Source organism: Drosophila ficusphila, unplaced genomic scaffold (genome assembly GCF_018152265.1).
Source record: "Drosophila ficusphila isolate 14025-0441.05 unplaced genomic scaffold, ASM1815226v1 contig_607, whole genome shotgun sequence".
Taxonomy (NCBI): domain Eukaryota; kingdom Metazoa; phylum Arthropoda; class Insecta; order Diptera; family Drosophilidae; genus Drosophila; species Drosophila ficusphila.
The window spans coordinates 1,570,908-1,597,448 of NW_025064537.1; the positions used below are offsets into that span (position 1 = coordinate 1,570,908).

At 39.2% G+C, this 26,541-nt stretch overlaps 7 protein-coding genes across 7 annotated transcripts in view; 3 read left to right on the forward strand and 4 right to left on the reverse strand.

Annotated features, from left to right (window-relative positions):
• LOC108102103 (calcium/calmodulin-dependent 3',5'-cyclic nucleotide phosphodiesterase 1) overlaps positions 1–26,541 on the forward strand; it is a 58,756-nt gene that overhangs the window by 18,965 nt on the left and 13,250 nt on the right. The window contains 5 exon segments of the mRNA XM_043208700.1: positions 13,385–13,669; positions 15,712–16,318; positions 18,341–18,454; positions 20,679–20,826; positions 20,829–21,208. Of these exon segments, the coding sequence (XP_043064635.1) occupies positions 13,385–13,669; positions 15,712–16,318; positions 18,341–18,454; positions 20,679–20,826; positions 20,829–21,208 (1,534 nt within the window).
• LOC108102108 (chymotrypsin inhibitor-like) lies at positions 980–2,562 on the reverse strand. The gene has a single exon (XM_017206772.2). It carries the CDS (start codon positions 2,558–2,560, stop codon positions 2,345–2,347), a length of 216 nt encoding a protein of 71 aa, XP_017062261.1. The 5' UTR covers positions 2,561–2,562; the 3' UTR covers positions 980–2,344.
• LOC108102107 lies at positions 2,630–3,138 on the reverse strand. The gene is made up of 2 exons (XM_017206771.2): positions 2,878–3,138; positions 2,630–2,813 (listed from the first exon to the last, which is right to left on the reverse strand). Exon 1 carries the CDS (start codon positions 3,119–3,121, stop codon positions 2,885–2,887), a length of 237 nt encoding a protein of 78 aa, XP_017062260.1. The 5' UTR covers positions 3,122–3,138; the 3' UTR covers positions 2,630–2,813; positions 2,878–2,884.
• On the reverse strand, positions 3,156–3,971 carry LOC122320545. Its single transcript, XM_043208702.1, has 2 exons — positions 3,336–3,971; positions 3,156–3,272 (listed from the first exon to the last, which is right to left on the reverse strand). Exon 1 carries the CDS (start codon positions 3,480–3,482, stop codon positions 3,348–3,350), a length of 135 nt encoding a protein of 44 aa, XP_043064637.1. The 5' UTR covers positions 3,483–3,971; the 3' UTR covers positions 3,156–3,272; positions 3,336–3,347.
• LOC108102106 (trypsin inhibitor ClTI-1) lies at positions 4,082–4,517 on the forward strand. The gene has a single exon (XM_017206769.1). It carries the CDS (start codon positions 4,127–4,129, stop codon positions 4,367–4,369), a length of 243 nt encoding a protein of 80 aa, XP_017062258.1. The 5' UTR covers positions 4,082–4,126; the 3' UTR covers positions 4,370–4,517.
• On the reverse strand, positions 5,456–6,047 carry LOC108102109 (serine protease inhibitor Kazal-type 1-like). Its single transcript, XM_017206773.2, has one exon. It carries the CDS (start codon positions 5,867–5,869, stop codon positions 5,681–5,683), a length of 189 nt encoding a protein of 62 aa, XP_017062262.1. The 5' UTR covers positions 5,870–6,047; the 3' UTR covers positions 5,456–5,680.
• Positions 22,329–24,409, forward strand: LOC108102105 (polycomb protein esc). Its single transcript, XM_017206768.2, has 4 exons — positions 22,329–22,564; positions 22,637–22,770; positions 22,842–23,013; positions 23,327–24,409. Exons 1-4 carry the CDS (start codon positions 22,505–22,507, stop codon positions 24,236–24,238), a joined length of 1,278 nt encoding a protein of 425 aa, XP_017062257.1. The 5' UTR covers positions 22,329–22,504; the 3' UTR covers positions 24,239–24,409.

The window sequence follows — 26,541 nt, forward strand, 5'->3', positions numbered from 1 at the left end:
ACTAATCCGGTGGCCCCAGATATTTACGAATTTAACACACGCGCCTAAACATATGCTTCGCTTTTCCATCACTCGCATTTTCCTCTTTTTCCGGCTTATCCATTTTTTATATCTGTACGTGTGTTGCTGTGTGTGTGTGAGTGTGTGTGTCTACGTCGCTTTTTTTGACAACCCTTAAGCATCAGCAAATTTGAATTGGGCGGGTTTCCTCTTTCCCCTTTTGGGGCTGCTATTTAATGTTGTCAATACGTTTACGCTTATCAAATACTTGTTATCACAAATCGATTACAACAACAGCGGTTCGAGTTTACTGTCATTCGTAGAGATTGCCGTTGTCATAAGTAGGTTCCTCATGTAAATTCCCGAATATCTATCCCTGTTTACTCGCCTGTTTTTCGTTTTGGCCCAGTCGACCTTTGCCATCCAGCTGTTATTGTTATTGCTGTGGGCGGGAAATCCTCTTTCAACTGAATATTATCATATTATCTGCTCAGACTGTTAGATAAGCATTCAAGTCACTGACTGATAGAACAAAGTTGGAAATTCCAACTTGGAATAAGCTCATGTAACGATGGAATTTTCGATGGGGCTACTACCGAAGTGCCATTACAGGAAATAGTAATGATTACTTAAAGGAACAGCAAGTTTCGAGTGCTCGCTCTTCGGAATTGTGTCATCAACTTAAGACAAAAGTTTGAAATAATCCTAAACCAACTTATTTATTACACACTCAAGGTAGAGTAAGCAATTGAAAACAAAGGCGGTCTATTTATACAGATAGTGACAACGAACTATTGAAAAACAGAACAATATTTACTTTACAAAAGCTATACAAACATAGAGAAGCTAAACAAGGTAACAATTGTGTCATTAAAAATGATATAATAATAATAAAATATTTCAACTTATTTAGCTGTTGAACTTTAAATGGAAAATTCTACCATGTCAAATGAATCTGAATAGTTTAATACACACACAATTTATAAAAGACTTTTTTATTGAAGCGGATAAGCAAACATGAAGTCAACAATATTGTTTTTAAAATTAATATCCATAAGTTTTAGTTTATAAAAACAAAACCTATTAACTTGTTTATAAAAAATTCAATTTATTTTTTGTACTTCGTTCTAAAATTATGTTTTGAAATTGTTTAGCTTAGATTATACTATAATGATTTAGCCCCTTATAATTTTCTTTTTATGACACTTATTTTTTTCTTCTTACTAAATTTCTTATCAAAACCAAAAATCTATGTTGTTTGTCATGACACATCTTGTTTGTCTCATGGGATGAAGTAATCTCTGATTCGGATAAGTCTGCTCGAACTCCTCTTCCCTCCCCCAAGATAAACCTCATTTAGTGTCGTGATTCAACCCGTTCATTATTATCTTTTTAATAACGCTCAGGCGTGCAAATTCTGGGCTGCAGCTGTCAGCTTCCTGTCATAAAAACAAACGGTAGCTCGTTGTTCTGATCCCATAAATGTTAGCCATTGGCTTTATTAGACTTGCTGCTGGTCTTGTTATTACTTGGCCTACTGAATTAGCCGGGTCGGAACAAGGGGCTTTGTCTGCACCCGATTGCGAAGTTTGTGTGGCACGTATCGGGATTCAATTAGTCAAGTCGCTGCACAGAGTTAATAAATCACGGTCGAACCATCGGCAAATCCACGAGGAAAGCGAATCGCTGCTGGCAACGATTAATTATGCATAAATTTGATTGATGTGCGTGAGGAGACTGTTTAAACGCTGCCGAAATCGCCTTCGAGTTACAGTCCCTCCCGAAGTGTCAATGAAACGAGCTCCGCCCGAAAGCCAGAAATTGATTTACTGTGAGGATGACGCAGTTGGCACAGCTTTTAATTAGCATTGAATGGCGTTATTTGCACATAATACACTTCGATGCGCCTCGTCGAGAAACAGATTTTTAATCAGAACAGAAAGCTTTTTCTAAGTACGACTTACATAACACACTTTCAGTAATTAACTAAGTCAATTTGATTTAAAAAGTAAATGAAAAAGCCATTGCAATAATACTATAATATGTTTTCAAATAATGTATATAAATCATCGAGTGCTACAAATGCTCAAAGGTTAACCAAGCTTTAAAAATCTCAACCGTTTACATAATAATTCATTCTTCAAGAATGCCGAATGAACAGAACAGTACAATTAGCACAATTAACCTTGTTTACACTCAAACAACAATCTTCAATTTAGACAACTGCAAATGTGTTTTGAAGAAACAAGAAAAAACAGTTGCTGATAATTTTATTGGGCAATCACTTTGGTTACTTTTAGTCACATTAAAAGTATTTTCTTAGTCAGAAACAACAAAACATATTTTAGCAAGAGCCCTGTTTGCGGATGTTAAGAGTTCTTCCGAGTTTCCTGTACATTCGCTGTGTGCACTCAAAAAGACATCGATTTTTGTAGGTGATCCCATTGGTGCCACACACTTCCGCCTTCATGAGGTTGCATGGACAATATGTAGCCTCTGCGGATCCACCAAAAAGTGCAACTAAAAGGCCCAAAAGAGCCACCAAAAACAGCCACTTCATACTTTTTCCCGCAGCTAATTATTTTCCAAGGGGAAGTCGTATTCCACAGGTGGTTCAACTGCGACTGAGTTTAATTTCCATAGTTTTGTTTATTTGGAATATCTTTTTTTATAAAGGCTCACGTGAGTATACAAACTGATTACAATAACATTAAACGTTTTTTGTTCGAGATGAGTATATAAAATGTTTTAGTAATACATTCATTCAAAATATAATCTCACAGCACGCATTTAATTCGGAGAAGCCTGCAACACTATTATAAGAAAACTATAAATACACGAGTATGTTATTGAACTCATTTTGGAGCGTAGAGTTACTTGTTTTTCAGTTATCTGGTACACTGCAGGATCCCATGCTCCGGATGTTCAGAGTCCGTCCGAGTTTCTTGTAATCCCGCTGAGTGCACTCGAACTCGCAGCGATTCTTGTAGGTGACTCCGTTCGAGCCGCAAACTTCCATCGACTTTGTCTTCAGATCGCAGGTACAAAGGTTGCCCTCCGAGGATCCTGCAAAGATTGCTATCAAAAGTCCCAGAAGGACCACAAAAACCAGGCACTTCATTTTCGCTTTGTGTATCTGTTAAATGAACAAGATTTGTTTGAAAAACTCGTCGTCTTTTCACCGCGAGTGTTCAACTGAGACTGAGTTTGGGTATCATCGTTTGTTCTGAGCTCGAGTACAAGTCGCTGCCTCCATGTGTGCGTAAGTTTTGCTAATTAGCCAAACAAGCTGCTGATTAATTTGCACTGCTCTCGCGACCTCCAGACCAACTCACTCCCACTATTTCTCACTTCTGTTGTTTTTGGGTCTCGTTGGCATGAGTTTTTCGGGCCTCCAGCAATTTGCACGGCTGGCAGTTGAGAGCCCGGGCCGTAACTATGGCAAAAAGCAAGAGCAAAAGGCCCAGAAATACGCCTCGCATGGCGGTAGTTACTCCACAACTGGCTAGAACTCAGTCGAATTTCCCCAGGGGCCGGAGCTAATTGAAATTGAATGGCAATTGAAATTGAATAGCCGGGCGTCGTGTAAATTGCCTGACAAAAAGACTGGCGTTCCATTAATTACTGGCTCTCATAAAAATGCGGGGTAATGTGAATGTAAATTTTTGAGGGAGGAGGAGGTGAGGAGGGGAATTTCCCCCAACTACCTGATCGCCGATAAGAAGGCGGAGTGGAAAGAGGGAAAAGCTCTCTGCAAATTGAGTGAAAAATATGTAGCTTTGCCGTGAGCTTTCTTTGAACTATAAACAATTGCGTGTTCGGTTCCGCGATAAACTAAGTGAGTAATTAAATTGAAAGTGGCGGAGCTCATAAATTATTCAAATGATTGCACTGCATATAGAATAGTTAGCAAAGTAAATTCCAGGGACTGAACTCAATTAATTCAGCAAGTATTTCCAGTCCAACAAAGTCGCATTATGAACTAGAAAACTTACTCACAACTCCAAAGCCCGCGAGAACTGATAAGATAAGGGGCCAAATCGAAGCCAGCCAAAGCTCCATTGACTGAAAAAGAAGTCGAGCAACAGTATCGAATCAGTCTAGCAAGTGGATTACCCCCGACGCAATGAAATTCCTGAGTGTTTTGTTGGCCCTGTGCCTCTTTTTGGCCCTCGCCATATCGCCAATTCGCTGCGATGGAGATGAACCAGAGGAGGAGCGGCCATTCTGTCCTTGCCCCAGAAACTACGAGCCCGTTTGTGCCAGCAACCTGCAGACTTTTCCCAATCGCTGCGAGTACGAATGCTTCCGTCGAAGTGTGGAGCGCAAGGGACGCAGCGTTGGCCTTTTGAGAACAGGCAACTGTTAAACATCCAACATCCCGATTCCCGTCTGCAACAAGCCAAAGAAGCCTCCAGAAGAATTGAAAGCAAATAAGACAAGTGCCTTGTATTAATCATCAACGTGAAATATATATAAATAAATCAGCTTATCAGCCAGAGCATTTGGCATTGCAATCTATAGCGTTTGAACAACTTATCGCAAACACCAATCGTATATAACGCGACACTGGGAAAAACAATTCACTATTTTCGAGAACTGCACTGATTTGTGGCTTTATTACTCCGATCTTTGAGTGGGGTATTAATGTTTACTGACTCGTTATCAACAATTTGAACTTCTTAACTTTACCTTAAATTGTATACCAGCTACTGGGAATTCCAGTTTATAAAACACGAATTTAAAAATGTTTGATTGCAACCATTCTTAACATGCCTAATGTTTGTTAGAGATTTTGATCAGAATATGTTCATACTAGATTCAATTAGCATTCAATATATTTCATGAACATTTTTAACAAGAAGTTACAGGAAAATTTTAATTAATTATTTGTTTTATCAGCCGCTAAGTATAACTAAAAATATAAAACAAAAATATAATTTTTATATCTCAGTCCTTATATTTCATGCCGATCTAAACATTTGGCATACCCACATTTGCTTGGCAGCCTTCATATAGATTTGTATTATCATTGCTGCGTTATTAGTTGGCTAAAGTTAAGTCAACATTTGTCAAAATAGAATCCATGCGAACCAAAAAAAAAAAAGCGTTGAACATATGGGTCAATAACAAAAACATCAAATATAAACATATACGTATGTATATATTGTATTTCTTTAATTTCTTTTATTTGATCTCTTTAGTTTTTAGCCCACTTGGAATAATATTAACATTTGGATTCAGATACGTCAACAAAAAATACTAGAGAAAATGGTTAAATAAATTTTAAGTCTCTGCACACAAAAAGAAAAGTCTGTATAACTATGGGGCTTAGTTTCCCATTTAATTATTTTATTTTTTCTTTCAAACCGTTAATATTATTTCAAATAAACTTTCTATATTGGTTAAAAAACCTTTGTCATTGGCATTTATGCCAATAAAAACATATAAAATATACATTTATAAATGTTATTCAATCTTTTTTATTAATTAGTTTTTGCTCACAGCAAATATTATTACAACTTGTATACTTGGACCCGAAAACATAAACAGAAAATTAGTTTGGTAACAAAACTTAAATAACCTTTAAATATATTGAACAAGAACCCAGCTATCATAAATAAATATAATTCGTTTCACATTTTTCACTTTCCTTTTTTTCCGTTCCATGTTAAAGTTTTTAGCACGGTCCTTGCTTAGCCAGTGTGATCGCTTTCTCCTTTGCGTTGCAGTCAAATTCGCACTGGTTACTGTAGGTAACACCATCCGATCCGCAGACAGGATTATAAATGCGAGGACATGGGCAAAAAGCTCCGGTCAGGGCCAAAAGAGAGAGCAGGCAAATCGCGATCAGAGCTAGACAACGCATGGCTGTGGTGTTAGACTGGTTAAGAACGACTGGAGCTGCCCCACACGATCGGCAGTTATTTATATAGAACCACAAACAAGCTCCATTGCTAAGCCTTATTAAGTCGGAAAAAAAGTATTTCAAGTGTTAAATCGTGATGCTTAAGTATAATAAAATACCTTTCCAGACAGAGAAACCTAATTTAATCAATATTTTTACGCGAACCTTATAATAAACAAATACAAACGCAATATTTAAACCATGATTTATTTCTAACTTATTGATTTAATAAAAAAAAATAATAAAAATAATATTTAAGCAATAATTTAAGCAATTTCCAACTAATTGATATAATAATTAGAAGCAAAAACCTTGTAAGCCAACGGTAATACTTCGTTTCATTGGTATCCATTCAAATTCATTTCAATTTATTTGTTTTTAAAATATTCAAAAACCTCTGTCATCAGCATCCATTCCAACTAGAAAACCTTTTGAACTTATGGGCTTATAGCAAAAACATTTAAAATAGACATTTATAAACGTTTTTTAATCTTCTTTATTTATAAGATTTTGCTCACAGGAAATAATATTGAAATGTGCATTATTTGGTGCAGAAACATAAGCAATCGTAACATTTGTTAAACAAGAATCCACTTCTCATAAGTAAATAGATTCGTTTCACATTTGGCTCGTGGCTATTTTTGGCTTTTCATCTTATGACCAACTTATTTCAGTCCATGTCATAATAAAGTTTTTAGCACGGTCCTTGCTTAGCCACTCTAATAGCTTTTCCTTTTGCGCTGCAGTCAAATTCGCATTGGTTACTGTAGGTTACCCCATTCGATCCGCAGACTGGATTATATATCAAAAAACATGGGCAAAGAGGCTCTTTGGGCTGAACCAATAGAGGGAGCAGGAAAATCACGATCAGAGCTAAACAACGCATGGCTGTAGTGTTAGACTGGTTAAGAATGAGTGGAACTGCCCCACACGATCGGCAGACATTCATATAGAATCCAAGCTCCCTGCTAAAGCCTCATTTAGTCGAAAAAATCTCATTTGTACCGATAAATCGTGATTTTTAGCGCCACCAACCTTTATACAAAAGTACCTCTGCAAACAAACCTATTTTGATCTATATTTTAATGAGAATCTTTAACAATAAAATAAAAACCCAATACTTAAACAATGATTTATTTTCAACTTATTGATATAATAATTTTAAATAATAACCTTGTCAGCCAACATCTTCCCTTTGGTATACAGTCGAATTTGCACATAATTATGAAAAACTGAAGTTCGAAAGTCATTTATATTCAATCTTAATCCAAAATTCTAAATTGATTTTTTATTCATGCATGTTTGTTAAGCAAACCCCTTTGTCTCATTAACATCCATGCCAACTAGAAAAACCATTGAACATTGAAAATAGAAATTTATATGTGATATTTTATTTAATATTTCTTTATTTTTTATTTTGGACCACTTGAAATATGATTAACATTTGCATTACTGGTATTCAGATACATAAACAGAAAACTAGTATGGTAATACACCGCGAAGAATCGTAAATGAATTAAACAAGAAGCCCGTTACCATAACAAAATAAAATTCGTTTCACATTTGGCACGTGGCTATCTTTTACTTTCCCACTTATGACCAACTTATAATATTCCATTAAATAGTTTTAGGCAAAGTCCTCGATTAAGCACTGTAAAAGCTTTCCCTTTGCCCTGCAGTCAAATTCGCATTGGTTAGGTCAGCTTAAACCATCCGATCCGCATAAAGGTTTTTCTAACAAAGGACATGGGTAATAAGCTCTCTAAACCAATAAAGAGACCAGGCAAATCACGAAAACATTCAAAAACCTTTGTCATTAGCATCCAAACCAACTATAAAACCGTTTGAAATCTTGGACTTATGGCAAAAAACATTTAAAATAGACATTTAAAAATGGTATTTTATCTTTAAACTAATATTACCCGACAAACGTTGTCCTGTGCCACGTCTCAAATGTTAACTTTTGGAAATTAGCTGTAACAATTAAATTATTACTTTATAAACTCTGTACAAAATCTACTCAGTTCTAGACTTATGTATGATTACCTACTGAGTTTGCAATGTATAAGCGGAAAAAATGAAATTATTAAAACATTAAAAACCTCAAAAATAATAAATATATTATTTAACATATTGTGAATCCAAACCATCCTCAAACCCCCTGGAACCCACAAAAAAAATTTCATCAAAATCGGTTCAATGACAAACACACGTACAGAAGATTTTCCGTCGAACGGGATAAAAAGTATCTTATGGCCGTCTCCTGGCTCTAAGCCACCTCCCTACCAATTTTTAGCCAAATCTGTACTGCCGTTCTTGAGTAATAAGTGGTGTAAATAATAACACGGCTTTCTTTTTTTAAAAGATTTATTAGTTTTTGCCCAAAGGAAATATTTATACAATTTGCATTATTTCGGTTTTAAAATATAAACAGATATTTACTATGGTAACACAACGTAAATAATCGTTAAATATATGAAACTAAAATCCGGTTACCAAACTAATAAGAATTTGGCACATGGCTATTTTTTACTTATCAATTTATCACCAACTTATCATACTTAGCTCCATGTTAATGTTTTCTGCACTCTCCTTCATGAACCATTTTAATATGTTTCACCTTTGCTTTGCATTTTAAACGGCATTCGTTTGCATATGTTTTACCATCCGATCCGCAGACTGGATTATATAACAAAAAACATGGGCAAAGAGGCTCTTTGGGCTGAACCAATAGAGGGAGCAGGAAAATCACGATCAGAGCTAAACAACGCATGGCTGTAGTGTTAGACTGGTTAAGAATGAGTGGAACAGCCCCACACGATCGGCAGAAATTTATATAGAATCCCAAGCATCTCAATTCCTCAGCCTCAATTAGTCGTAACAAAAACGTTTAAAGCGATAAATCATAATATCTAACGCCTAAACTATCTCTCTTGGCTAAAAAATTAATGAGACCTACATATATATTACTTATAACCCAATTATTGTTGACTGAATTCAATCTTAAACCAACATCCTAAATTGGTATATTATTCATACATTATTTGTTGGTAAAGCAGTCAAAAGCCTTCGTTATTAGTATCCAAGCCAACTAGGAAACTTTTGTGCTTATGGCAAAAACATTTAAAATAGACATTTATAAATGTTATTCTATCTTTTTATTTATTAGTTTTTGCCCACAGGGAATATTTAAACAATTTGCATTTTTTCGATTTTAAAACATGAAGTAAATAATCGTTAAGTTTGTTAAACAAAATTCCAGTTACCAAAATATTAAGAATTCGTGACCAACTTATTTCATTCCATGTTATAGTTTTTCGCACTCTCCTTCCTTAACCATTGTAATAGCTTTCACCTTCGCTCTGCATTCTAAACGGCATATGTTTCCGTAGGTTAAACCATCCGATCCGCAGACTGGGATATATTTTAAAATACATGTGCAAAGAGGCTGTTGGGGCTGAACCAATATTGGGAGCAGGCAAAACACAATCAGAGCTAGACAACGCATGGCTGTAGTGTTGGACTGGTTAAGAAGGGCTGGAACTATATAGACTTCCAAGCAACTCCATTCCTCAGCCTCAATTAGTCGAAAAAAAATCATTTAAAGCGATAAATCGTGATTTTTAACGCCTAAAGAACCTCTCTAGCCAAAAAAAAAACTTTATTTGACCTATATTTTAGTTATAAGCTAATCAAAAAGATAAAAACCTAATATTTTAGCAATGATTTGTTTCAAACTTATTGGTATATTATATTAATAAAAAGCAATAATCTTGTAAGCCAACGGTAATACTTCTTATTAGCATCCAAGCCAACTAGAAAATCGTTTGAACTTTTGAGCTTATGGAAAAAACATTCAAAATAGACATTTATAAATGTTGTTTTATCTTTTTTTTATTTAGTAGTTTTTGCCCACAGTAAATATTTATACAATTTGCATTATATTGATTTAAAAACATAAAGTAATTAATCGTTATGATTATTAAACAAAATTCCAGTTACCAAAATAATAAGAATTCGTTCACATTTGGCAAGATGCTATATTTTACTTTCCAACCTGTGACCAACTTATTTCATACCATGTTATAGTTTTTAGCACTCTCTTGCCTTAACCATTTTAGTATCTTTCACCTTTGCTTTGCATTTTAAACGGCATTTGTTTCCGTATGTTACACCATTACATTACATTTAAAATACATGAGCAAAGAGGCTCTCTGGGCTGAACCAATAGAGGGAGCAGGCAAATCACGATCAGAGATAGACAACGTATGACTGGGAGGGACAGGCGGCATATATCAATAGTGAGAGCAACAAATCGCTATCAGAGCTAGACAACGCAGGGATGTTGTGTTCGACTGCTTTAGAAGGACTGAAACTGTCCCACACGATCGGCAGATATACGTATAGTATCCAAGACTAAAGCATCATTTAGTGGGGAAAAAAAACCTTGAAATCGTGATTTTCAACGTCCCCCGATTGTAATAAAGTATTTACCTTTCTAGGCAAATAAAACGAAATTTCATCTTTACCAACTCATGGTAAAATAATTAAAAGCAGCCAACAACAATACTTTTTTCCTTTCCGAACATTTTTCCGTAGGTTGCGCTACCCAATCCGCAAATAGGACGATAAATGCAAGGACATGCGCAACTGACAAATAGTGATCAGATCTTTTTTTATTATTATTTTCTGTTAAACTCTTTATAAACAGATATGTATGTAGTAAGCATCTTGATTTCCACGGTGCAGTTATCGACACGGTCCGTTTTTATCAATATAACCTCCTGCCCCGCATTTATACATGCAGGGGTTAGAGTACATTTTACCATCCGATCCGCACACAGGATTATACTCGCGAGTACATGCGCAAAGCTCTCCGGGCTGAACCCATAGAGAGAGCAGGCAAATCGCGATCAGAGCTAGACAACGCATGGCTGTGGTGTTCGACTGGTTAAGAAGGGCTGGACTGTCCCACACGATCGGCAGATATTTATATAGAAGCTCAAACCAAAGCATAGATAAGTCGGAAATACGAATCATTTAAACCGATACATCGTGATTTTTAACCTCATTTTAACAAGAAGCCAGTTACCATTTCACACATGGTTTTTTGCTCTTATGGTTAACTGAATTTAAGTAGCTTTTTTCCGTGTTATACTTTTTGCCACGGTCCTTGCCTGATCTCTGCAATAAGCACCGGTTAGCGTAGGGTACACCATCAGATCCGCAGACAGGTCTATTTATCAAATGATATGGGCAAGTAAACTCTACAGGCCGTACCTATAGAGAGAGCAGGCAAATCGCGATAACAGCTGTGGTATAAGACTTGTTATAAAAGACGATCACACGATCGGAAGTTATTTATGTAGAGAATCCCAAACCAGATCGCTTCCAAGGCGTTATTTAGTCGGAAAAATAATTGTTTAAACCGATAAATCGTAATTTTTAACTCTTACCTTTAGTATAACAAAGTTGCTTTCTAGGCAAAAAACCTAATTTGTTTTTTCTTATGAAAAAAAAGTAAAACCTAATATTTGATAATGATCTGGGGTCAGCTGTTGCTAGACTGGTTAACAAAGTCTGTAAAAAAATTAGATCGTAAGAAAAATCAAACAAGAAACCAATTACAGGTGTTAATTTTTTTAAATTTTACTCTTAAAAATAGATATTAGACAGCCTAATTCCACGTTACAGTTTTTAGCAAGGCCCGAACCTGAGCAATGAAACAGGCGTCACCCGTGATCTGCAGACAAGAATGCACCGGTTGGTGTAGGTTACTCCATCCGATCCGCAGACAGGATCATATTTTTTATGACAAGGGCAAGCAAAGTCTCCTGGCTGGACCAAACAAATGAGCAGGCAAATCGCGATCAAAACTAGATAGCGCATGTCTGTGGTGTCTGATTGGTCGCTTAAATAGACTCCCAAATCAGATATTTTTCCAAAGCCTCATTTACGGAAAAATCGACTCATTTAACGCGTAAAATCGTGATTTTGAACACCTACTTAGTAGAATTAATACTCTTCATGGCAAAAAAAAAAAATAATTTAAAATTTGAATATTACAAAAAAACCAAAGATTTAAACAATGGTTTATTACCAACATATTTGTGTAATTATTAGAAGCAGAAATAAATTTTGAATGATTTTCAATGTTTTTGAGCACATGGTGTACTAAATATAAATACGCTTCACTTAAAATAAACGAACTAAATCGGAATAAGCCAAACATTTAATAGCAACCTAGTTTGCTTGTAGCACACAGCTGTTGGCCTTGGCAACCGGCACAAAAAACGGTATTAGCTTGGCCTAATAAAATCCTTTCATGGCGCAAAAGCAATTTCAATCTAATCTTGTAGTGCCACGGGATGCTTAGTCTGGCCAAATCAAAGGAGATGATAATACAAGATGAAGCATAAGAAATCCTTAAGCGCAGAGAAAAATGATTGAAGTTCCGTTTTTTTTTTTTTTTTAACGTTTTTAAAGTTATATAAATATTTTTTTTTTGTCACCTGATGAAATGTGAACAATTTTTCTGCTTCATTTTTGTGTTTATTAATTTACTAGTATTGTTCAGGAATCATTTATCGTACAGCTCCAATTTAAGTTTTTTTTGCAAATGTATCTTAAAGAAGTAGATACGTCTTTCCAATCACCAAAATCCGCAAAAAAAAAACGTTGTCCGACCCTTCTGGACCAGAAGCAAACAAAATACACAACACAAATACACTTTAGCTAAGCCCAACAGCATTAGAAAGGAGGGATTTCGAGCGAGTGAAAGACAACAAAAGGATTTAGGGCTCGCATAGATGTGTACACAAGCAGGGATAGTTTGAATACTGATTGCCGAGCAAAAACCTGTTGGAGCAGCCGGGCAGACATGGAAGCACAAATAAAAAACCTTATTCAGAAAGACACATTTAGTTCCAGACGTAATAAAAGTGATTCTCATTGTCTAAAAAGCATCCCCAATTACTTATTATTGTTTAAGGGTAAAATAAACAAACTGTTTTAAAAAATTTTGGAATTTTATTTTGAGGTAAAAATATATAACATAAAGTGTTACAAATCATCATTTTAATATTTGTTTATTTGTTACAATATTTTGTGGTAGTGACTCGAAAACGCTTGATAATTTTCTTAACTTACCTATGCAAAGCACGTCATGCTGGTGAGGTACAGATGAAAATAGTTCTAGACAAAAGGTCTAAGAACATTTTGCATCTAATTTTCAGTCAAGAGCCCGCCCTTAATATCCTTTTTTATTTTTAGAAATTTTTGGACATAAATTTGAATAATTTTTATAGCTCTGATAGAACGCAAAATGTTCAAATTTACACTGGAAACTTAAAAACCAAACATGTATTTTATATTGTTATGCGAAACATGTTATTAATTTAAGTGCAGAGATTATATCTGCGAGTTGTGAAGGACAAATCCCCTAGACTAAGAACGTTTCCCGTTGTCTCGTTTCAGTTGCCAGCACGCCGGAGAGTTTGCCGAGCAAGCGGGACGAGGCGAGCGGAGGAGCAGGAGCAGCGGGCACCGCCGGCGGCACAAGTGGCGCGGCTTCGAGCAGCAGTGGTGGTGGTGCGGCATCGAGTGGTGCAGCGAGCGGGTCGGCGGGACCTGCAACTGGAACAGCATCCGGGACAGGAGGAGCAGGTGGTGTCAGCACGCCGGCACAGGAAGCCGTCAGTCCCACGGTCGCCGAGTTCAGTGGCAGTGGCACAAATGCGACAATAAACGGTCAAGTGGCAAGTAAGTAACGAGCATCCACAGGCGTTGTGTCTTATTTTTGCACACTTCATCATCTGATCCGGATGAGGGAACCCAAGGGGGGGAAGGGATTGGGTTAAGGCTGCATTATAATTTCCATTTCGAGCAGAGGACAGGACACCGCTTGCATAATCCATCCTGCACCAGCTGCGGAGATTGCGGTGGCTAAGTCGGGTTGACATCGCTCGGAAATTGCGGTAATTTAGATGGGATGGGAATGGGAGTCGCGGGTAGTTGTGGTTAAGAACTGAATTGGCTAATTGAAATTGCAGTGCAGCGCAGTTGGTCAAATTTGAAATGTATGTGTGCTGAAGGGCATCTGTCCACATATGGCAATTAAGCTTAAAAAAGCTATTTACATTAGCAAATTTGAATAAACTAATCAGTTGAATGGCATGTAAAACTATTTTAATTGTGAAATTCTATAGAAATTAAAATTGTAATTTTGCCATTCAATTATTAAATCATTTGAAATTTGTTGAGATAAATAATTTAAATTAGCGAAGCTTTTTATTGTAGATAAACAAGTTTAGCAAGTTTCCTGATTATCTGACGAATTTTTCGATGAAGCACTTAAATAATATTCTACTCAATATCTTTCTGAGATAAAGAACTACTTTGTGGAGCAACCCAACTACTTACCTTTTCAAAAGAGATTGATGGGGGACCATCGATCATGTTACCAGTTGCGAAACGCACTTTATGCGGCCATCAGGCCATTTAATTGCCGGCAATTTCCACCACCCCGCTCACATGGGTCAAAACCAGCGGAATTGCGTTCTGGCCGTAAGCTGATGCCTGATGCCAGGTGGGGCCAGCTCAGCACTTTCTCCAGTTTCCCCAACATTGTGGGGTAAATTGAAGCGCGAAAAGTCATTAAGGACGTGGAGAGTCGCCGGTAAAAGGAGCATAAAACATTTCCACCAAAACTGGAGTCGATAAAGAGCCCGCGCATCTAGCAGTTAAGCCAAGGAATCTCGGGTGTAACATAAATTTAAGTGCTGCATAAAGCGGATTTTATGACTGGCCCATCACCTCGCTCTCGAGGTGCTTGCACTGTCAAAATAAATGGAATGCAGTTAAGATTCCCGCTGTCGAGAAGGTTGGGGAACTCACAGATAGATAGCTCCGTGCGCCCTCCTTGGCACTTGACAAACACACAGAGATAAATCCTTTGCACTTTTTCGACACGCCCGACAAGGCGACTCAGAGCCAACTTGGGATGATGCCACTCAGCCAACTCGAAGTGGGGTTCCAGGGGACGGGGAGGGGCTGGCAGGACTCGTCTCGCAGGAGGAACTTCTTGAAGGGCCTTTGTTCGCTGCTCGTTAAGCACTTTCCCCTCACTTGGGGTTAAACTAAATAAAGAATTCTATGCTACAATGGCCCTAAATGATGGGACTACACTATTGATTTCTTGTCGATTTCTGACCAAAGAAGAAAGCGAACGGTGGAGCAAAAGTTAAATATTTAAAATTAATACACATTTATGTATAATATAAATCAGCAAATGTAGTCTTCCTTCGCAATAAAAAAATGATTCTTTATGGATTGAAATATTTTAACCTTTTGGCTAAATAATACCTGGATACTATAGTACTTATTCATAGTAATTATTAAAAATAAATTGTTTTCTTTTTAAAAAGGCTTTTTACCCTTAGTTTTTCTGTGCAGAGTAAGCATTGAACCTGGTGATAAACAGCTTAAATCAAACATAAAAACTGGCAGCAAATATATCTTAACTGAAATATTAATTCTTTAAATTAACGTTACATACCAACTGAAGTACTGCGGAATAGTTTTAATCGTACCAAAATTTTTTTTTATTTAAAAGAGAATAAATTTGCTCTTGTGCCCACTGTAGCTCCTCCTTTGAACCCTTTCCTTATGGGCCTTTGTGTGCTTCGTTAGATCCCAGTAGGGCCTCAATCAATGTGTCAAGTGTGAGGGTGATATAACTAAATAAGCAGACGGCGACTAAATCAGTTTCCACCCACCCGATTCTCGGCGGGTTTTGCTTGCAGGACACGGCTCACTGACGATTATCCGACGCACGAACAGCCGCAACTTCACCCAAATCGACAGCCAGCTGGCATCGCCCTCGACCACCGCCTGCAGCTCCACAGTTCCGGGAAGCGGCTTTGCCCAGACTCCGCTGAGCGATCCCCTTGCGGAGCGCCTGAGTTTCCGCTCCGGCAGCAACGGATCCGCCGCCTCCGCCGGCGACAGACGATCGAGCAATCAGGGCTTGAGCTCCGGACCATCCGGACCATCCGCCAACGCCACCTCCAACGCCAACGCCGCCGCCGTTGCAGTTGCAGTTGCAGCCGGAAAAATGCAACCGTCGTCGCCGAACGCCACCAACTATCTAGCCGACAACATTCACGTCTCGTCGGCCAATCTGTCGCAGACCGAAATGGTACCCGGTCGCGAATCGGCGGAATACACCGTCGGCCACTCGATAAACGTCGCCGGGACCAACTCGTTCCTGCGGGGGGACAGCGACATTCCGCAGGAGTCGGGACACTCCTTCGAATCGCCCTCGAATACCTCGTTCGCCGCCGGGCAGTGGGACACCGAGAGTTTGCCGCCAGTCGACACGCCAGATGCCCTTAACAAAGCGGCCGGGAGGTGAGTTCCTAAACAGTCCCATATCCATATCTATCTAGTGTCCTCTGTTTGGTCCTCTTGGCAATCTGGAGGTAGATTTAGCTTACCATAACGTCGAGCTCAAGAATAACAGTTTTGCCAAGATCACATACTTGAAGCATTTCAAGAAATGTACATAAAAAGAAGAGGAAAACGATTCCGACAGCTTTGTTTTAATCATAATTTAAACCAATGCTTAAACCAATCGAAAGGGAATGAGATTCTTATTCGAGTGGGCGGACTCTCAGATACTCTTTAGAGTGATGAACAATTTGGCATATTTTTCATATATCGCAGGATATTTGCGAATATCTAAAGTTTTTTACAAAATTCATTGCTTAGTAGCAAAGGTTTTTTTTTTATTTTAACGCATCACCGTATAATTTCATAAAATTAAATTACGTGAACCATTTTTTTTTCTAGCAAGTAATTTATGGCTTAAATCATGGCTTACAATTATGATTTCATGGCTCGTTTTCCTCCTTAGTTTTTTGTGGAAGACAGCGCCTTTTTTAACTCTTGCAATAGATATTATAATACCAGTTAGAAGTTTGCGAGGAAATGGACGAGCAACCTCAGAACCCATTAAGTATAAATACTCTTGATTAGCATCACCAACTGACTCGATCTTAGACGTAAAAAAAGTCTTTCAGTTTCAGTAATAAAACTTTAACAAAAGTAGGTAGTTATTGTCCGCTGTTGGATCGCTGTCATTGGAACAATCGGATAACTTAAGAAAATAAATTAAAAAATCGACAACTTCGATGTTCTTTAGCCTTAATACATTTTGCTCAACATTTGTGATAAGAACTCATAAATTCTTTCAAAGATTCCCTGTAAAGAATTAAATAGAGAGACGAAGTTGGGCCTCGACTGTCCATAAAATGCAAGGTTGTTCAGTCGATCATGAAATCATTTAACAAGACTCACGATTGTTTGCCTCTGGACATATGTGGCACTTAGTCGCGTAGGAGCCTTAGACGGTTTTCATATTGAAGAACTATATATAAGAGCTTTAAATAAAATGAACAGATTACGAAACGATTCACACGATTTCACACTTTTCAATACCGAAAAGCGTGGGGTGCGTTCTACTACATTTTCATAACTCTCGTCAATAGAAAGATTGAAACCTTTAATATGCCAAGCACCCCAAGGCTTATCACTCTGAATCGAATTATTCTAAATAATACTTGGATTTCATTATAATTTCCTTTTGAACTAATTAATAATGATTGATTGTTCGGCCTTCAGCTGCTACTGTAATATAAATTCTCTAGTTTAAATAATTATTTTCTAAGTTTTGAGTTCAGTTTGATTAATAAAAGCCTCTTTTTCATTTTTTTAAATTATTAATTTTTATATTTTAAGTAATTATTTCATTATATTGATTGATAGGCTGTCAGTGAAAGTCAATACAATGAAATAAAACAGACGTTTTGGTTACAATTTTGTCACATTTGACGCAATAGTATTATTACATTTTCCAACATGGAGAGTACCGACGCCGTTGCAGGATGGTCCGCATGGGGAGATATATGTTATATTATCAGTACCGCAGACACGATAATAACAGCTGCACAGACAATCTCTTGCACCACTCAGGTTCAAGTAAACGATTAAACAGAAGGCGATCCAGGGAACACAACGCATGACTTTATTTATGGAATGTTTTCCTTCCTAAAAACTCTTTTATACGAGAGCCAGTGCGTGAAAATTGTAACCGTTTAATTACAATTTGAGCTATAGCTAATTTTAAGTCTAAAACTATATTTTTATAAATACATACCAGAAATTTTTTAAAAACTATATAACCGTGCCAAAAACTAAAAGTAATTTTAAATGTCATTTATTATTTTAAAATGAGGTTAAAGTATGGAAAGGCCAAATTTGGTTTTAGGTTTCCGAAAAAAACACAACAATGTCATCTTCTAAAACGTTGCCAAATAATGTACAAAAATACTGCATAAACAAAATGCTAATAATTTGTTCAAATCCCCCCAGAATACGCAGTCTTCTCCGCCGCATGGACCATGAGACCGTTGCCTACGAGGACATGCAGCGCAATCTGCATTATGCGGCTCGAGTGCTCGAGGCCGTCTTCATTGACGAATCAAGGTAGGTGAAAGTGGTAGCTTAACCCCCCACGACATCCCCGAAAATCGAATATCGAAATCGAAAATTTTGCAAGCTTCTTGGCGGGCTAACCTAACCAAGAGGATAACGAGTCGAGTCGAACTCTGGATAACTCTGCTTCAGCTTGGCCTTCCTTGGGGCTCCCCTCGAATTGGCCTAGGCTTTGAAACCCGTTTTCAGTAGGACTCATCCGACTAATGCTGCGTAGTTTTAAAATTTCGGATTTGCATCCAAGGCAAGCTTCCATTCAACCGATAACCAAGTCCCTTCGCCAGCCATCAAATCATCTAAGCTCGCTACTCCCAAGAAGAATCCCCATTTGAGGCCCTTAAACCTACTCAATGTATACATATATCTGAATATTTTTCTTTTTATATCCGTTCTGTTACTGTTACTGTGTGTGTGTCTGTGTTATTGAGCAGAAGCCCCACAACAGGTAAAACAAAGTTGGGGCAGATTGCGTCCTCATCCGTTGAGAGCGAAGAGTAAGTGTTCCCATCGAGTCAAACTTGTCGCTTTGGTTTTGTCGTTAACTCTGTTGATTTTTAACTCTAACATCTCTTCTATAACCAAACCATACCCGAATTCGCGCCCACATCAAACCGAATCCCACAATAACCACTGTTGATCACCTCTTTCTTCTTCCAACTTATTTCTAACTCTGTTACCAACTATTTCTATCCTCATTCTTTGTAGTGCTCTCTTCAGTTCATGTATTTCGAAGACCGAAATCTATACTTTGCCTTGCTCTGCTAGTAAAAACAAACTCTAGCCCATCACCACCATCATCAGCGTATCTAAATCTATATCTATATCTATTCTGTCATACCTTTTTCATAGAACACATCATCATCTAACTTTTGCAGAGATCGAGTATTTCTTAGCCATAGCCTAGCCTTACGTAACGTATAACTGTGTACTGTATTCTTCGGCTCCTGAGAGTTACTAATTAAGGTTAAGACCCCAGACACCGTCCCCTAACGAATCGCAGCACCGTATTTTGCCTCTAACTCCAGTCACCCCTCCTGTCTGCCTTCAAATCTCGGTGTCTTACTTTTGTGCTCGCCATTTCTCTCGGTGTATCTGCATTACTCTGCTCAGTTCGTTTGCCAGATGGAACTCTTTTGAACCTTCTTCTGAATCTAAACCGTTTTCCTACCTTCTGCTATAACTTTGCTATCAAACCTGAAGGGAGGTAATTAAAAACGGTAGGGTATTTTTTTAGTTGAAATATGAATTTTATTTACCATAATAATTTTTGATTTTCGAAAATGGTTGTTTCAGGATAATCCATAATAGCACTTAAGTAATTATTTTGGTTTTGAGAATGTTTCGATAGTGAACCGAAACCGATTTTTGGTTTGCCTTTCAGAAGCAGCAGGGGAATGTCCACAATAACAAGCCCAATGCATCAGTGCATTTTTATTATTTACCACACTTTCAATTAAATCCCCCGCCGAATGTCCCGAATGTCATCTGCATATGTATGGAGTACGCGGTTTCCATTGTATTCAGGTGCTGGGCCACATGAATTTTTAACATATTCCTACCCACCGAACACCATCATGACACGATTCTTCGATTTACATAGCCAAGTGAGGTCGGATTGAAAGGATTTTGCCTTTTAGCGCATTTATTTTATTTTGTTTTTGCCAACAACTCGCAAAGTTCCGCAGTTAACTTTGCTTGTATGTTGTTTTGGAGTTGATGCATTTTCAAAATTCGCCCTTAAAGAACAAATTTGGCATTTAATTATACTATAAAGTATCTTAATTTTATGGGAATTTAAATACAATTCTTTCTATTTAAATTCAACTATATTCATTTAGGGCGAATTCAAGAACAAATGTATACTTTTGAGCAGTTTTATTGATGATAAGGCCTTCTGCGTGGAAAAAGTTCAAACCTCCCTCTACTAAACCCTCAAGCTTTACCACAATCTCTCAACTGATGTTCTATTTTTATATTCTTTCTTTCTATTGACAAAACTATTTACCTAAAAAAAAAAAACATGAAACTAAATAAAACTCTCACACAAACACAAAATCAAACCGAATGCAATGCAACATCAACGTGGTGTCTCGTAACCTAACAATTGCCACTTGCACGGGTTGGCTGCTACTCACTGCCAACTGCTGGACGCCTGAACACTCCACCGCTGGCCTTGGTGCTCGGAAATCGGAAATGGTATAATAATCCCGGGCAGGGAGGGCTGCAACGGCAACTGCAAGAACCTGAACTGCAGTCGCCACAGCCACAGCCACGGACGCGATGACCAGCAGCAGGACAACAACAACTCGAACAGCAGCTGCAGCCTGCAGGAGACGACGGCGGTGGCGGCGTCAGCTGGGGCAGGTGGAGCGTCGGGGGCGACAACCAGGACAGCATAGAGGGTCGCACCAAGGGCGTCTCGCTGGCCCCACAGACCCACGGCGGACCCACTGGGCCGCCGGCCTCGACGGACAGCAGCTCCACCAACCCACCTGCCACAGTGCCCGCCCCACAGAAGCTGCAGCCCGCCCTGGAAACCGTGAGGGAGTCGGTGATGGAGGAGGGTCCTGCCAAGGACCCCGGCGACAAGGGAGCTGCCCCGGCCAACACAGAGCCAAGTGCCAAGGCGGCGGAGAGTGCGGTCAGCGGCGGCAGCGGTGGCAGTTGCAGTAACCCAGCCACCGTGCACCGGCAACGGCGCCTAAGGACTCCTACCTGGGCACGGTCCATGTCGACGAACAAAACGTACTTGAAATTTGATTTCTATGCTAACCGTTTATCCGTTTATACGTTCCGTTCCGCCTCCTCAGTTCGTTCGATTTGCCTTTTCATTTGACGTTTGCGTTAACCAACACTGCTCCGGAATGAACTACTCTATAAACTCTAATCTCTATAAACCCTGTCTCTCTCTCTATCTGTCCTCTATCCAATCTATCTATCTGTCTGCCGACCTCTGTCTGCGATTTCCACTGCTGTAATCTTCTGTCTAGCCTCCGCCCCCTTCCCCAAATCTCTTGCTCGCTTCTGTTGTAAATAACTATTTTATCCTAGACTAATCAAAAACAAAAAAATAAGACACTTGTTTCGTTTCCCACCCGCGCTCTGCGTACTTGTAAATGTTCCTTGCCGCGTCTTCTGTACAAAAAGTTTGCAAAGTGCAATATAATACTTGCTACGTTTAAATGCACACGGACTTTTTAATCGTGTTCATGAACTTAGTAAGTTTTTCACAACCTTTTCTCTCAGGATCTTTTAAAAGTTTTTGTTATGAGGAATTTCTAAATAAATTTGAACACAATGCAAGCAATTTTGCATATTTTATGTTCAAAACTGAAAATCAACTTAATATTATATCAAAACTGATTCAAAAAAAACACAAAATAAATTATTTGATACATATGTACATGCAACTAAATAAAGAATAAAGTCAAATATTGTAATACATTAAACAAAAGTATTCAAAACATCCTTTTCTTAATAAGCAATTCGAACAATAAATCTAAACGCATAGCCTATCCATAAATATGATTTGTTTTTGGAAAAGCCTGTTAGGCTTGAAAAAATTACCAAAATTAAACCTGAAAGAAAAGGTAAATTTCTTGACCAGTGTAATTTTGTACATACTTGTAACAGTTTTTATTCCTCACATGAAACCATGGCATGTTACTTGTCCTACGTTTGTTTGTTTTCTTAAAAAAAAACTAGCTTGCGCATGTGTTTTGTCATTTCAAAGTTTGAATGTGCCGCCTAAGTGTCTAACGTATCGTTTATCGATTAAAGAAGGTTCACCTACACCGACCAGCTGATCGTGACCAGGTGGCCACTCTAAGCAATGGTAAGACCGTATATGCTTATGTTCTCTGGTGTTTTTCGCGATCTGTTGCTGGGGCCACACTATTTCCGCGAATAATTGCCGCCAAAAGTTGCACTTTATATTGTTAGCGCAATTTAAACCTTTTTTCGGCACAAAACAATTGTTTATTACAATCGTGGGCGTAGTTTCGGGTTCAGTTAAACGTGCAAACGTGCGGCGCTTGCGAAATGAGCAGTGATAAAGTGAAAAACGGCAACGAAGGCGAAGAGTCGGAGGAATCATGTGGCGTGAGTAGCGAATGACAAATGGCTGTGCGAAATGAGAACTAATGGATCTTTTGGGCCTCTGTCCGTTGGCAGGATGAGTCGGCCAGCTATACAACAAACAGCACCACCTCACGCAGCAAATCTCCGTCCTCCAGTACAAGGAGCAAACGCCGCGGACGCCCACGCATCAAATCGAAGCCACACATACATGCGGCCTACAAATACGAGTAAGAAATTGATTGAAAATTGAGCTGGCAGCTGATTCTGAGATGATTCGTTCTTCCCAAACTCACCGAAGCACCCACGTGAAGGAGAACCACGGAGCCAACATCTTCGGCGTGGCCTTCAACACACTGCTCGGAAAAGATGAGCCGCAGGTCTTCGCCACAGCGGGCAGCAATCGGGTGACGGTCTACGAGTGCCCTCGTCAAGGAGGGATGCAGCTGCTCCACTGCTACGCGGACCCGGATGTGAGTCCCTGGATAGAGAGCTGTTTCGTGACATTACTGCTCAGTTGGTTATAGCTAAATAATTCTGGTGCTATCTCGAAAACTAGGGGAAAACCTCAATAATATGGAATATTAATTCCAATCCATATTTTGAGTTTCAGATAGTATGTTGTAAGGTCAAGCATTTCTAAATCGATTGATCCATCTTTTATAACATAGAAAGTAGAGTATTCAACAGAGTAACAGGCGGCTAAATTAACTGAGAAGAAAATGTCAAGAAATAATATATATATAAGAGTGGAAAATATTGAAAACTTTAAAATTTGCTTCCCAGCCCGATGAGGTATTCTACACCTGTGCCTGGTCGTACGACCTGAAGACCTCCTCGCCACTTTTAGCCGCGGCAGGATACCGCGGGGTCATCAGAGTCATTGACGTCGAGCAGAACGAGGCGGTGGGCAACTACATTGGCCACGGGCAGGCCATCAACGAGCTCAAGTTTCATCCCCATAAGCTGCAGCTTCTGCTGTCGGGCAGCAAGGACCATGCGATAAGGTTGTGGAACATCCAGAGCCACGTTTGCATTGCCATTTTGGGGGGAGTGGAAGGACATCGAGATGAAGTGCTCTCTATAGACTTCAACATGCGTGGGGATCGAATTGTGTCCAGCGGCATGGACCATTCCCTGAAGCTGTGGTGTCTGAACACACCCGAATTTCACCAGAAGATCGAACTGTCGAATACTTTTAGCCAGGAGAAATCAACGCTTCCGTTTCCCACGGTCACAAAACATTTTCCCGACTTTTCCACGAGGGACATACACAGGAACTACGTGGACTGCGTTCAGTGGTTCGGCAACTTTGTGCTCTCGAAATCCTGCGAGAACGCTATCGTGTGCTGGAAGCCGGGACAACTTCACCAGAGCTTCGAGCAGGTGAAGCCGAGCGACTCCTCCTGCACGATCATCGCGGAATTCGAGTACGACGAGTGCGAGATCTGGTTCGTGCGGTTCGGGTTTAATCCATGGCAAAAGGTGATTGCCCTGGGCAACCAGCAGGGCAAGGTCTATGTGTGGGAGCTGGATCCGAGCGATCCGGATGGCGCCCACATGACCACCCTGCACAATCCGCGCAGCGTGGCCACCGTGCGGCAGATCGCCTTCTCCCGGGACGCCAGTGTCCTGGTCTACGTGAGCGATGACGCCACCGTGTGGCGCTGCAATCGCAGACAGGCGGCCTCCATCTGATGGCACAATATCGCGTAACCACACACCAAATCTCACGTGGCCAAAACTTACAACATTTCCCTCACTTAGTTCCTAGTTGGCTAGAGTTAAGGTAGATTTACAATGCTAAAAAGAACACCATTGTCTTTGCGTATTAAATAATTCCTATTAAAACCAATGATAGTTTTTGAACCGATTTTCGTTTCTATAACCCCCTCTAAAGATGTACAGATTTCAGCATTGTTTTTTGTTTATTCTTTAATTTATCCCAAATAAAGCGATAAAGTGTTTTAAATAACAAATGCTTTGCCTTAAAAAAGTAATTTCTGCTTGAGTAAGATCCAAACTGCTGCTCTTAAAGCCACGAAACTTCTTCGTTTGCTGACTGTCCCCAGTTGGCAATTCTAATTGTGGAACAAAGCAAAGCTTCGCATAACAAATGGCTTCCAATTGCTACGTCATTTATATGCATTGCTGCACTGGCAACGAGCTCCAATCCGCCGCTGTCGGCCGGGTCGAAATGTGGGGAATAGAGGCGACGAAATTGAAGCTGCCAACGGGATTCGCGATGAGTGAGTAACCAAGCGGCGGACAGCAATCCCAGCCAGCCATAACAGCTCCCAGCAGACTGATTAAGCGAGGCAGGTCCCACAATGATTTGCCATACCCTAGCTGAGTTTTTATTGAACACTTTCGCCTGATGAAAGTGCAGGCCATTTCCATCGTTGCTTTTTGGGTGTAGGTAATGGAAATTTATGAAAATGACTCGTTTCATTATGATGAGAACCGAGATGGTGTCCCATTTAGAGCGGGATATATTCTGGACTATTTCAGGAATTTATGAAACGGTTCGCCATATTTTTCTTTTACTGCGCAAATAGTTCGCTCTTGCTAGTTTTTCCCACAGTTTTTATTGCATTTGCTAATCTATTCGGGTTTTAGTTGATGAAAGTAAAGTATAATTTTTCGCCGGCATGGTTAAGCCCTTAAAATTTATATTTTTTTAGGAGAAACTAATATAACGAATTTTTTCTGGTTTAGGAGGGATAATTTCTGTATAAAATGTAAATATTTAAAATTGGGAGTAGCTAACGTGACCAATATAAGAGATTACTTTACTTAAGTGAGTGCTGTTTCCAGGGTATCTTTATGTTCCCATCTTTGGGAATTTATTTTTGCTCACATCGTTCTTGGCTGATTGGGTTTTGCATCTTCTTTGTCCGCCGTTCGTTGACCGCACTCCTTTCATCTCCGAACAATCCGGTTGGCTCCACTCCGTTTGGTGGCTGTGAGTAATTAGCTGAAGTTGCTCGGAACGACTTGCCAGCGGCATTAAGTTGTCGAATTGGGATTCCCAGAACTCGTCAAGGGTTTAGCCTTGACACGCAAAGCTCCGGCTAATCCGAAACCATTGTTCTAGTTTTTTCTTCATTTGGTTGTGGGTGTATCGGGTTGGGGCCATAAATTAAATTGAAAATTGAAGCCAGCGGGGGACTTTCCGTTGTCCGGAGGAGACGTGCTCCTTGTATGAGAGCGTGGCTGCTGCTGCATTATGTTTGTCATTTGTACTTTTTGTCTGTCCAGATGCAACTCGGCACCCTCCTCGGACACCAGCTCCACTCACGTCCTCAGCTACGCCCGTCGCCACAGTCACATCCACGAGAACGACTACGGCGACCACTGCAATAAACGACGAATCATCCGCCTGCGGTTTGTCCTCCCATCATCCTGCTCCATATATCCACGTTGTCTGTTTCAATGTCGATGCACTCGGAAAAAGCAGCACTAAAGATAAAGGCTGCTCGCACTTTTTAGCCAAGTAATTTTTGAAAGGCATTTTAAGGCTTCCTAAAATTTTCTTTATTTTTTCTAAATTTTAAATGTTGTCCTGTCTTATGGTCATACAAATTTTTTACAATTATTGTGTGATATTAAAAGCACTGGATCATGGCTTGAATGAAATGTAACACAGTTTTATAAATTAATCTTTTACATTCTGTTAGTATATAAAGATTGATTTTATATATATTTATATTGATAACGCCACTGCATTTTTGTGGTAACACCTTAAATCTTTAAGACCATGGAAGCCCCATCGATTTGCTGGTTTTTCCGAGTGCATTTGTGTGATTGCTTCGAATGTCTTTCTGTGTGTTCACTCGCAAAATACGCAATTACCCGCACCCTGCACCCAGCACCGCGAAACCCCACTCAGATGATGATTTGCGTCTCCCACTTGTCGGGCCAAAAATTAACCCTTATGTTAGTAACCAACTTTACCGACGTCTTTTAGCAACCGGGTACCCGGGTACCCATAATTCTGA

Coding starts and splice junctions, on each gene's coding strand:
- LOC108102108 (XM_017206772.2), bottom strand. CDS start 2,560: ATGAAGTGGCTGTTTTTGGTGGCTCTTTTGGGCCTTTTAGTTGCACTT.
- LOC108102107 (XM_017206771.2), bottom strand. CDS start 3,121: ATGAAGTGCCTGGTTTTTGTGGTCCTTCTGGGACTTTTGATAGCAATC.
- LOC122320545 (XM_043208702.1), bottom strand. CDS start 3,482: ATGCGAGGCGTATTTCTGGGCCTTTTGCTCTTGCTTTTTGCCATAGTT.
- LOC108102106 (XM_017206769.1), top strand. CDS start 4,127: ATGAAATTCCTGAGTGTTTTGTTGGCCCTGTGCCTCTTTTTGGCCCTC.
- LOC108102109 (XM_017206773.2), bottom strand. CDS start 5,869: ATGCGTTGTCTAGCTCTGATCGCGATTTGCCTGCTCTCTCTTTTGGCC.
- LOC108102105 (XM_017206768.2), top strand. CDS start 22,505: ATGAGCAGTGATAAAGTGAAAAACGGCAACGAAGGCGAAGAGTCGGAG. Junction 22,565..22,636: donor AGTCGGAGGAATCATGTGGC/GTGAGTAGCGAA, acceptor GTCCGTTGGCAG/GATGAGTCGGCCAGCTATAC. Junction 23,014..23,326: donor ACTGCTACGCGGACCCGGAT/GTGAGTCCCTGG, acceptor TTTGCTTCCCAG/CCCGATGAGGTATTCTACAC.